The following is a 12,996-nucleotide window of genomic DNA, read 5'->3' as shown; positions in this document are numbered from 1 at the left end:
GTGAATGATAAAGGTTGTTTTTGTCCTTGTTGGAATGACACATGGCTATTTGGTTTTATCTGGAACATGCATCAAACTTAGTACGCGATAGTTGGACAATACATCAGTCGGTGGATGCTCAACAGTGGATATGAGTCCTTTGGATAAGGTTTGTTCAAATTGGTGAAAATTGTGTACATTCATTATTGGTCTCGATTTCTTAACAAGTATTACATTTGTCAACTAAGTGGTATATTTGATCTTCCATATGAACACATTTGTCAACCAAGTGCTATACTTGACCTCCTATTTGAAACTTGTTTCACGTAGTTTCTTTACCTTTACTTATGTGGCCATATCTATCTTCCTTTTCTTAGATATTACCCTAAGTATGTTTTATTGAATTACAATTTCTTCTCAACTCGATAAAATAAACTCATACTAAGGTGAAAGATTTAAAGATGATCAACAACTCTATGTCCAAATAAATTATTTATTGATTATTTTATCTTAGGTTAAAAATTCGTAAGGATTTTTCAACCTCTTACAACTTCAACTGGTTCAATAACCATAAAGATTAACATCAATGAAAATATAACGTTGTATATAAATATAATCAAAATACATAAGAGAGATTTGTGATTACATCTAACTCCAACAGAAAGAAGACTTACCTACTCATAGACCTAAATAACATGAAATATATACAAAATGATGAAGAAGAAATGGAAGTGGAAGTCATGGATGAGTGCCTTGGTGTTCTATGACTTTTCTTGTGTTTAGCCCCTTCATATATGATATTTCAATCAAAAAAGAGAATATTTCATTAGTTACTCGCTAAATTTGAACTTGGATTTGTTGGATGAGGTTTATAAGTAATATTATCATGCTCCCTACATACAAATCTTACTTGGTTAGAAGTAACTTTCATTGCCCTTTGGCTTATGGTTTGGTTGGCAAAGAGACGACGGGCTAAGCATGAAATGAACTCTAGCTAAACAAGGAATCATTCTGACTAAGTAAGGGATTATGCTAATTTGGCTAACTTTACTTCTTTTGTAATCACTGGATTCTACTAAATGAGTTTTCAAAAGTTAGATATATCAATTAAATAATATATTTGATCTCTTTTCCTATAATTATAAAAATTAAAAAAATCTATGAAAATCATCTTAAAGTATTAAAAAAAATGAAATTAGTAAATATTATGCTTAATAAATTTAAATAAAAAAATAATTCTTACATATAATGATTCATGTTTATTTCACTTTACATTCATCTTATTATACTTTCGAACTTGAAATTAAAAAATATATATCATATTTTAACAGACAAGAATAAAAGGAAAAATACACATAACTTTGTTCAGATGGTCATTAGATGAATAACTATTAGTTCTGTGTATACGTTTTAATTTATGTTCATCATTTCCTTATCAATTTGCACATAATCCATAAAAAAAACTATACACTCAGTAGAAATCAGACTCAATACACCTCACACAAAATTATAACTTAGGTGGTAAGTGATATATAGATTCAATCTTATATCATGAATCTTAAATCAATCACATGTAAGAAAGAACTTTTCTTTTGTGGTAAAAACAAAATGTTGTTGGTTTATATTTATTAGTTGTATCTTGGACGTGTAAAAGGTGTTTTCTTTTCTTAATTCTCTTTCTTTGCTCACATGATTGATATTTTGCTTCTTTCAGTTACTCCATTAATGCTGCAACTTTGGTGGTGGTGACTGCTACCATACGTTTTTTTTTCCTTTATAAAATGAACCTTGTAAAAATACGTAATCATAATTATTAATTAACAAATTACTGCTCTAATCTCACCATTAACGACAAGTGTTTCAAGAACATTTGAATTATGCATATTAATATTCTAATAAAAACATCTAAAAACTCTTAATTTCCTAATGATATTTGTTTGGATTATTCGAGAAGCAGAGAATTTGATTAATTTTTTTAATTAATGATGGTAATTACGTGGTGAAGAAGGTGATGGAACTAAATTTGGGTATGAGGAATACTAATTAAAAAGGTCTTTTTCCAAAAGAAAGAAAAGAGTGGCATGAGATGTGAAGCATCATACCTTGTTCCTTCACTGTCATCTTCTCTAAATCAATTAGGTCGGTCACTATGGCCTTTCGTTTCTCCAACCTCTATTTCATTTTAATTCACACAAATATTTTAAGTTTATCATCTCATAACATAAAATTTTAATTCGATCTTTTAATTTCTTAATCTCACATCATTATTAAGATTTTATTATAACTTTTATTCAATATCATAATAGTACTTTTTATTTCTATATTTGTAACAATAATTCAATATTTTTTATTATTATTTTAGACTTAAATGTGATTTTCATATTTCTTTTAAAATTCAATGTGATACTTCTGTTATATTAACATTAACATCATTATTCATATTTTACTCATAGGATTAAACAATAAATATGTAAAATAAATAAATGAATGATTGTGTCACTGAATGTTAGGTCATTATATTCTAAACGACCGTTACGGATGTATATATTAAACTCTATGCTTTGACATACCATGTTATAATTATACTTATAATAAGATTTAATACAATTATCAGTTTTAAAGTTTTGGATTGAATATGTTTTTAATTTTTTAACTTTTACACAAAATTAGAATTAGTTTGTTTTTGAAATTGTATAGATTTAATTATTTTAACCAAATTTTGTGAAATTTATTTAATATTTTATACGTGTTTCTAAGTTGACATTAAAGTATAAATATTCAAACCTTATAAATAATTCAAATATTAAAAATGTTAACATAATTTAATTAAAATGACTTAATTCAAATATTTTTTAAATTAATAACTAAATTAAATTAAAATCTGGAAGAACAACTATTTTCAATTTTCATTAAAAGATAAAGAAATAAATATATTTAACTGTAAATTTATTATAATAGAGTTTATGACGTAAATAATGATCTAATATGAGAATTATTGGGAATGTTGGGTGTAGTCTATAAGAGGCAATGAAAGTTGTAGTTGTTGCCTATAATAACTAAAGTGACATTAGCAGTGGGAGAAAGTTAAGGGTATTGTTCATTTCTTTTATATATTTTGATTGCTTCAAAACCACAAGTATTCCTAGGAAAACCACAACTCAACAATAATTATTTATGTCAAGTTCCCTCTTTTATAAGTTACTTTTAATTCAATACATACAAACAATTAAACAATAACCATATTGTAAAATTATTTATATTATTATGTACCAAATTAAAATATGCTGACTATTGTCATATTTATAAATGGTTTTTACTTTAAAACAATAGTACAGAATTAATTTACTAGAAATGATTTTTCAGAAAAAGCGTTATTAATTTGATAACATTTAAACCTTTTTTAGAATGTATTATATTATGTTTTAGCTCGTCAGTAAAATTTATAATATTGAGATGTTACTCTTTTAAGTTATGATAAGTTATTGTAAATTATGATAAATAAGTAACTCAACACCGTAAGAAAATACCTAATCAATTTATAAATTAAATATTATAGGTATTTACAATAGTTTTGAGGTTTGTGAATTGAAAAAAGTCTCCAATATTAGCTATCAAAGAAAACAGTGTTTAATTTGTTCTTTTGATGATACTAGAAATCAATTTAGTGGCTAATTTAAAAAAATAAATTATAATTTTTCATTTATGATAGAGATTACTTTATATATCAATAATTTTTAATTTATAAATTGTTTTCTGGTCACTGTAACATTTGATTATTGTTTGGTTTTGGAATTGGTTGTTATTTAATGATTTTATCATAAGGAAACTTTTTATTAATAGTACACTTTATTTTAACTAATAAACAACATTACATTTTGATTGCATCAATATTATTATGCATATACTCATCAAATTATATTGCAAACTTTAGAGTGAAATTTAAGGATAAAAAAAGCATATATCATGATGTATATGTAAGAGTGTCATTTAATATTATTATTTTAATATATTGATTTGAAACTTGTCATGGTTTATTACCTTATATAAGACACTATAAATCAAACTCATCAATAAGAAAAAAGAAATATAAGGAATAAACATAGTAGTTAATACCATTTATGTGGATTGACTTATCAATTGAATAAAAAATTATGGATTAAATAGATTGATTCATTTATCCATCGCAACTTTGATGCAAGCAACACAGAAAATAAATATAAGGTTACAATGGACATATAATCAATTGTTGTTAAAACTGGATTTTAAGTCTAAATCAATCCACAAAACCAGCTTGTAGATTGAGGTCTGCATCCACTTATAAACTATGAATTGACCTTATCTCTAGTCGATGTGACACTTCCAACAATTGTAAATAGACTACGAGGTGTTCGTGAAAGAGATTAGAGAAAGAGTAAGAGAAGAGACAAAGACAACAATACCCATAAAATTAAATAACGAAATGAAAGGTTATGGATTTTATTTTAAAATTATAAATTATTTTTTTTTAGAAGACAAGTAGATTGCAAATCAACTTACGCTAATTCATATCAAACTTTTATAATCAACAAAATAATTAACTTTTCAATATGACCTAATGCAAACACGTAATAAAATAGGTTGCATGAGTTATTACAATTCATTGTTGAATGTCTAAAAGGTATATATATTACTTTTCTCTTGTTTAAAATAAAACATTTATCCATCAAACAAGAAAAAATACATTTAATTAAAAATTGGTAACCATTCGATTATTGGTTATTCGTTTAAAAATTGATTAAAAAAATACAAAAATTGAATTTTCAAAATCTATATAAATTAAAACAGAAAAATAACTTAAAAAAAATTAAAATACCACATAATATATATAATTAAATCAACGAAGTGTTGGTGTATCTCATTGATGCAAATCTATTTGAGGGTTTTTTTTTGGAATATTTGAGATTATAATTTTCTATTGAGACCGCATTTATGGGGAAAGGGTAGTATGAAATAAGAGTGTCAAAGCTCATCTCATTTTCATGGCAGAAGAAAGCTCTAGAATCATTAAATACAATTATTGTTAATTTATTTCAAAGTTTTTGTCCTCTTCTCCACAATACCAATTATGTTCATTACCATCGACATCAATTAATAATAGTTTTGAAATTTGTTTATTTTACAACTGTTTTAGTTTAAAATGTTTATTATTTTATTATTAGGTTTTAATTTTTGAATGAAAAATCTCAAGCGAGTTTTTTTATTTTTATTTTGTTTTAATTAAATTTTAATTTTTAAAAAATTGATTTAATTAGGTTATCTTTATTAATATTGCATCAACAGTAATAAAGATACGTAATTTGTTGGTTCGTAATTTTTTTTTCTAACGAAAGATTGTTCATGTGTTAGGTTTAGGATGTACCACATAATATTGGTAACAGTAGTGTCACATTTAATTGTTGTATTTATATTTTTATTTAATTCACTCTTATAAATTAAATTTTTTCACATAAATATTATAGTAATATTTTCATTTATTTAAATTTTTATTTTAATATATATTTATATGTATATATATTAAAAAACATTTAGTCACATCAGTACTTATTTTTAACAATAATAAATATATTATGTTAGAACCCTTAAAATTCAGTGTGAGTGAAAGTTAGGTGTTAGTGAAAATCAGAAAGTGGAAGACAGGTGTGGGTAACAGAGTGGCCGATTGATTTTTTACGGTAATATAAAAATCAAACTTTAAAATTTCGTACAACTTTTCTGCATGCACCATTCTCTTCAAACTTCAGAGTTCTTCATTTTCTCCTCCTTCTCTCTACAATCTTCTTTTTCTCTCAACAAAATCTCACAATTTTCTTCTTCCGATCATCATTCAGGCATCGCCTGAGTCTTCTTGGTGTTAAGGGTTTCAATTTGCACCGATCAAGTTGTTGGTTTGAATTGGTAAGTTCATTCTTCTCTTAGCACGGTTGTTTTATGTCACATGCAAACCAAGATTCTGGATGCATGAGATTATCATATTCTTCTATGAAATTCTGATAGCAATTCTGGTATTTTATTTGGTTTAGTTTCGTAAACCAGAAAACTCTAAGTGTATAAGATTAGTAGTGGTGAACCAAATACTGCAACCGTGAGCGTTCGACTGAGTTTAGAGGTAAGGGAAGCTTGTAATTTAATTATAATTCTCTGTTTTGAATGTTGGCATGTATGTTTGATGTTTTGTTTAGTTATTTGGCTTATATGAATTATCAATGTTGTTGTATGATTGTTTGTATGTGAGTGATGGATATACATGGTGCGAACTGGGTATGAATAGGATCTGAGTTTCAATCTGCAGCATTCTGCGTGATTCTATAATTGTTGCTGAGAGTCATTCGTGACCGTTCGGTTTCCATTGGACATTCGGTCTGGACTAGATTCTCCTTCTGTAGAGAATTTCAGTTAATGACCGATCAATTTTCTATTATTATACTTGTAAATAAGCGTTCGGTCTACATATAGTTTCCTATTTATACTTCGCAATAAGCTTAGTTAAGGTATTCAATAATACTTACATTTTTTTAAATATTATACTTATCCTCTGTTGAAATAAGTTATATGTAATTGTAATTAGAATATATTTCTTCATTGTATAAGCTCAGTAGTGTTCGGTCTTGAACCAAGCGCTCGGTCTCGTCATAATCCTCAATTATGTACTTATATTTGAAACTAGGAGTGTTAGGCCCAACTCAGTAGTGTTCAGTCAAAGTTTGTAGTGTTCGGTTTAAGTTCTTAGGTTTAGGTTAAAAGCTTTCATGATTTTTGGTTAAGTCTAATTATATATATTCTGTACATTCTTGGAGTTCTGTCTAGTAAAGATCGTTTGGTCATAACTGTTGAGTATCGAGTAAACGTTCTGTATTACCATAAGTGTTCGGCTTCTGATGAGTCTTACCTAGTATGGACCGTTTGGTCCTGTTCTGTGGATAAGTGAAAGACTGCTCGGTTTTACACTAAGCGTTCGGTTATGATAGTCTAAAAAGTATTCTCTTGTTCGGTCTTGCTTCTAAGATGGAGGTTATTTCTTTCAGTTTTGTTCGAAGATGGGATCTTGTTTTCTGGGTTCGGTTTGAATGTATTGATAATGAAGTATGATGGTATTTAAAATGTGATATGAATGGAATAGTATGGATATGAAGGATTATTCCAGGGAGGAATATTTCAGGATGGGTTATTGAATGGTAAAGTATGAATGTGGTTATGCTTAGCTGGCGTTTATCCTGATATTCTGTGATCAGTCATTCTCAAGTAGAGAGGAGTAAATCGTGTGTGAGAATGACAGGAGGTCCTAGTCCATAAGGTGAACTTGGGCGAGGTATAACGGACTAACCTCGAGTGGCAGCTCTTGAGGTCATCCCAACTACTACATCACCCGGGTGCAAAAACGTCGTAACTACACAAAATTCATACAGTCCGGACAGTCAGAGTAAAGTGGTCGGTTATTGCATGTATTGCTATATGGTTATGGTTGGAAATGTATGAGTGGTTGTTGCATGATTGACCTATTGATTTATGTCAAATTTATGTGAATTATATGTTTTACTGAATTAATTAAATTACATAAGTTTACCCTACTTTCCTGTCTTGTTGTCCGTCCGGTTATTCTTCCTATTGCAATAATCATCCTGTGGATGTGAGCAGAAGGGGACGAGTGTTTGCTGGAAGAGGCTTTGGAAAAGTGAAAGTTAAAGCTGAACCTTAATAATGTTCGATCGTTAGAACTAGTCTTATTTTGTATAACCGTTCGGTGTAAGCATAGTTTTGGAACCGTTCGGTCTAGTCCTTCGTTTTGTAAAGTTTAAATTCTGAAGTATTGTTGTAAGGCCATTCAGCCATAAACATACCCTCTTTCTCTCATAACTGAATTGTACTATAGTTAAGTGTGAATATTCTATAATATGATTTTAAGTTATATTTTTGGGATGTTACGTAATAATAATAATAATTAAATATATTTTTTATTATTTTTTATTGTATATTTTTTCTTTCAATTATATAATAAAATGGATTTTTAAATTTAATATTTTAAAGAGTAAGAACTGTTACATTATTAATTCATAATTTCTATAAGATTACAAAATAATTTATTTGAATGAAATCTAATAAGTATATAATAAAAATATTAATATAATATTTATAAAAATAATAAATTTGGTTTTAATTTAAAATAATTCTATTTTAAGAAAAATGTAAGATTAAATTAAATGAAAAAATATTAAAATTAAATTGAATATAATTTAATTACACGTAACACGTACTATAAACACGTGATTAAATTTTAAAAAATAAATAAAAGAAAATATTTTTTTTTTAAATTACAAATTAACACGTGAAAAATGTATTTAATATTATTGGTATAATATTAACAAAATTTTTGAATTAAGACTTAACTAAAAAACATAAAGAAACTTACTTGAAATTTTTTAACAAAAATTGAGATAAAAAATGAATTAAAGCTTGTTATTATGAATATGTAATGAATGTGATAGTATTAGAAGTAGAGGAAGAAGATGAATCATCTTAAACCTAAAATAGTTTGGTGATGATGTATATCTATACTAAGAGAAGATGGAGATTGGGTTTAATGATGTTTCCTTAATCTGTTTCAAGTAAAAAACATGAAAAGTACTTTCCCCTTCTCAGAAAAGAACAAAGAGTGGCCAGAGTTTCTTACAGACAAAATTCACAGGAAATGCGTGAATGGAAAGAAATTAGGTTAATAATCCCCAAAACAACCTCAAATGGCTACCCTCTTCACCGCCCTTCCTCCTCATCCCACGTCTCAACCTTCACTGCTACACGTAGTACATTGACTGATAGGTTATAAAGTAACTAAATAAAAATACGATTTTTAAAAAAATAAAACTGATTTTAAGGTTATGAAAAAGTTATGTTAATTAGATATTCTGATGGCATGGATGATGGGTATAAAAGTGTAGAAATACTGGTACGTGAATAATGCAAATGGTGAGAGCGTAGTGGAGAAAAAAGAAGTGTGTGTGGGTGAGTGAGAGCGGGACATACTCCTACTTTGTTCATAAATGTTTCGATTTTCTCTGTAACCCCATTCAAGCATTTTTTTTCTATTCTGAATTTACGAACAGGCGCACTAAGCAATAACAAAGTGATAGTACTACTACTACTAATAGTAGTATTGTATTCTGATTAGTTCCGACTTGTTGCTTTGCTTTGTCACCACGAAATGAGTGCTCAACAAAAAGAAACGGAAAATCATGACACGCTTTCGTCCAATCCAACGGTTTCTCTTCCAATTCACATGCTACATACATACTATCTTTTGCCTTTAACTGCTTCTTCCCTTGTATTTTAGGAGCACCCAACATTCAATTCAATTCCGTCTTCTTGTGTTTGTAGGTGGGTGATACAATGGGGGTAACCGGTGAAACCTCGCATGGAAACAATCACTGGAAGCCAGAGAAAATTCAGTTGGAAATTCCGACCACAACATCGGAAGACTGTTGTCGGGATTTTGTTGGAATAAGGATGCCACTGACGCCAAGTCCAACTCCTAGTCAGAAGAAAGTGAATTTTCTTGTGACTTCTCGCTCTGTGGATGCTCCCAGACCTTCTTCTTCTTCTTCTTCGGCTTCGAGAGGCAAATCATCCATGAGAAACATCTTGCCGAGGTTTGGCTTCAAGAATCGTCAATCGCTTGATGTCGAAAAGGTTGTTACCGCAGCTTCGGAAGCTTCTTTTTCTGGCCATCAAGAAAAGTCCTCCATCGCTAGATCAGTGTCTCTCACCAAGATATTCACTCCTAAGATTAATAGAACGTCTTCGTTACCGATAGAAGAAATTGGACGTGCAGACGTAGAATCTGCTCTGGCTGGAACTCTTGCTGCTTCTCCATACGTAAGATTTCATGCCTGTAGCAATTAAGTTTTAAAATCACAATTTAATTAATTGCCATCTTGTCTTTTTAATGGCAGAATTTGACATAACGATTTCATTATTTGCTATATTTCTTCTACTGAAATTAAAATTAGTGTTGAGTGGAGACTTATAATAATCAGGGTAATTTTTTTTTTAGATTTAAACTGTATGAACAGAAAAACAGGAACGATGAACACCGAATTTTTAAACGATTATATTTACTTCTACTCTTTTTTTTGTCAATAGCTCAGTGCTTCTTCCTTTTCTCCGCTTTTTCTGATAAATTACTATTATGCTAGGTTAATTTTTGCAGAACATGTAGGTAAAATTTTTAGTTTATAATGAAAAATTGATGAAACTCCATTGTTAACCATTTTGACTGGGACATGGTGTACCGAGTAATCATTTCCCTTCTTTTTCTTCTGTCACTTATTTCTGGTATGAAATTGTGGCCGAGTGATACATCACATAAATGTGCTTTAATCTGTGTGGTCCTTTAGCAGGGAAGAGAGACGCAGGGGATGATAGCTCGTTCTCGTTCAGTGCCTGTCAATGGCAAAGAAAAAGGCATAAGGAGAATGGATTCAGTTTTCCGCATCATTCCTTCCACTCCTCGCGTACATGAAGTCAATCAATCAACAAAGGATTCTGGTATATTGTTCTATTTAACATAAACAATTTTGATATAAAAAAATTTACATTTCATATAAAATTGTTTTCCTTTTTTTCAATTCCTCTAATTTTCTTTTCTAAATCTAGAACAAACTGTTTCCAAACCTACATGCACTTGGTAACTTGAATGTCTTTCTTGGCTTAGACAATGGTGGTGGTGAAGATATCGGTCAAGAGGAAGCGGTGTGCAGAATTTGTCTGGTTGATCTATGTGAAGGAGGTGAGACATTAAAGATGGAATGCAGCTGCAAAGGTGAACTGGCTCTGGCTCACCAAGAATGTGCTGTTAAATGGTTTAGTATCAAGGGTAACAAGACCTGTGATGTGTGCAAGGAGGAAGTTCGGAACCTCCCTGTCACTCTCTTACGGATCCGAAGTGTTCAAACCCAGAATACTGGAGTAAGGTCCGAGCAGGGAGATGATTACAGGCATGTCTTCCTATTTTCTTATATAAACACTGGTTACCACAAGTGAGTCATGCAAGTACGTTTCAATTGTGAGCTAAATGGATACCAATACAATAGAATGTTATGGCAAACCTGTTTATAGAATCATACTATATATGTTGAAATAATGAACTTGGATGCCATCTCAAAACTTTTCATAGGGTTTGGACATCCAGTGATGACTTTGTGCATGAATAATCTATTTTACAGTTTTACTTTCATACGATTAAATTCAGATCCCGGACTTGTTGTGTCTTAGTTGTAGGCTCGTTCCTAGCAATCTCTAGTTCAAATTGCATCTTTCGTGCTCAAGAAGCTTTTAGAATATTATTTTGCAATCAATATTTTCCTTGGGGTTCTGCAGCCAATACTGTGTTCAGTCTTAAAAGTTACCGATGGAATAGAATGTTCTTCTTGTTGTGTCTTTCTTGGTACTATAAATTACTGTTACACAGAACAATTCTTAATTTGTCTGTTCAATTCGACAGGGTTTGGCAGGAACTCCCAGTGCTCGTTATTGTCAGCATGCTTGCCTACTTTTGTTTCCTTGAGCAGCTGTTGGTAAGAATAGAAGTCCTATCATATGATTCAACACTATCAAAGTTATACATTATAGTCTTAAGGTATTGAACTTCTGCAGGTTGGAAAAATGGGAACCAGGGCAATTTTCGTCTCTCTTCCATTTTCATGTGTACTAGGCCTACTCTCCTCCGTGACATCAACGACCATGGGTAGGTTCACAAAACATACTTGACAAACATTGTCAAGATACTCGTCTGTGAAATTCATCACTGTCGTCCTAGTTTATTTTCAGAATATTGCGTGGTTTGGTTTCACCAACAGGCAAATCCTAACTTAAATTTTGTGTTCCAGTGAAGAGCAAGTTCATCTGGTTATATGCATCCGTCCAATTTCTTTCGGTAGTCCTATTCGCTCATATATTTTACCCCTTGGTAAGATTTTGATACCTGCAAAATTGTTACTGCTAAATTTTCACAGTAAAAAAAGATTGGTGACATTATTTTGAGAAATAAATAGTTAAATGGATCATTGAGGGTTGGTTCAGATATTAATTTGATGTGTGAACTTCAGGTTGGTAAGCATGCGGTTTTGTCGATCCTTCTTGCTACATTTGCCGGGTTTGGTGTTGTGATGAGTGGAAGTTCAATTGTTTTGGAGATTAGTAGATGGAGAAGAAGATGGCAAACTTTATCACAGCAGCAGCGTGGTTCTTCAGGATGACACAAGAAGGACTATCAAATAACTAAGGGTTTTACTTCAGTGTACATGTGCACCAGACTTCAATGTACAGCTTATATATTGTCGTAATACAGAATAACTTAGGACTTCAATTTCTCTTGCAGTGGAATAACTTTCCTTTATTTTTCTGCATCAAATAACTTATATTACACCTTCTATCACTTCTTTACTCCACAATCATAGTAAAAGACTCCAACACTCTCCACCACTACACCACACTGTCGTCATTGCAGAGAAAGAAAAAGAGAGAAATGCAGAAAGAAAGCTCTTTTAGGAGTACATTTTCTGTAAGGATGTTTCTAAAATTCATTTTGGAAGATATTATATGCTTTCCAGAAAATTTGTTCCAAATATTCTATTCCAAAATATCTTTTTCGAAATACATTTAAACCGTTCCAAAAGTTCTGTTCTGAAAATTTTATTCTAAAGTTCTGTTTCAAATATTGGAAAAGACCATATGTTAACCATTTTTTTAAAAACTTTTTTTGATAATGGATTATATGTTATAAAAAGATTATAAAAAAATTGTTAAAAAAACATTTTTCTTCTAAAATTTTTAAAAAACTTATTCTAAAAATCTCCGAAACATAAAAAAAATTAAAAAAAACATTTTCCTTCTGAAAATTCTAAAAAACTTATTCTAGAAAATCACCTAAACATATATTCTGAAAGTTAGTTTCACGGAAAGTAAAATTGTCATTTTGAAAACTTTAGC

At 29.9% G+C, this 12,996-nt stretch overlaps 1 protein-coding gene across 1 annotated transcript; it reads left to right on the top strand.

Annotated features, from left to right (window-relative positions):
- The first annotated feature begins 8,902 nt into the window (after nucleotides 1–8,902).
- Nucleotides 8,903–12,403, top strand: LOC124839892 (uncharacterized). Its single transcript, XM_047315830.2, has 8 exons — nucleotides 8,903–9,268; nucleotides 9,385–9,882; nucleotides 10,404–10,554; nucleotides 10,721–11,003; nucleotides 11,510–11,582; nucleotides 11,662–11,752; nucleotides 11,895–11,974; nucleotides 12,114–12,403. Exons 1-8 carry the CDS (start codon nucleotides 9,212–9,214, stop codon nucleotides 12,261–12,263), a joined length of 1,383 nt encoding a protein of 460 aa, XP_047171786.1. The 5' UTR covers nucleotides 8,903–9,211; the 3' UTR covers nucleotides 12,264–12,403.
- The last annotated feature ends 593 nt before the right edge of the window (nucleotides 12,404–12,996 follow it).

Source organism: Vigna umbellata, chromosome 6, assembly GCF_029865625.1.
Source record: "Vigna umbellata cultivar VRB3 chromosome 6, Vumbellata_1.0, whole genome shotgun sequence".
NCBI lineage: Eukaryota > Viridiplantae > Streptophyta > Magnoliopsida > Fabales > Fabaceae > Vigna > Vigna umbellata.
This window is presented reverse-complemented; position numbering and strand designations above follow the sequence as displayed.

What these genes read in the sequence shown, in the direction of transcription:
- LOC124839892 (XM_047315830.2), top strand. Translation starts at nt 9,212, where the DNA reads ATGAGTGCTCAACAAAAAGAAACGGAAAATCATGACACGCTTTCGTCC. An exon ending in CTCTTGCTGCTTCTCCATAC is followed by an intron (nt 9,883 to 10,403) that starts GTAAGATTTCAT and finishes GTGGTCCTTTAG; the next exon opens with CAGGGAAGAGAGACGCAGGG. An exon ending in GTTTCCTTGAGCAGCTGTTG is followed by an intron (nt 11,583 to 11,661) that starts GTAAGAATAGAA and finishes GAACTTCTGCAG; the next exon opens with GTTGGAAAAATGGGAACCAG.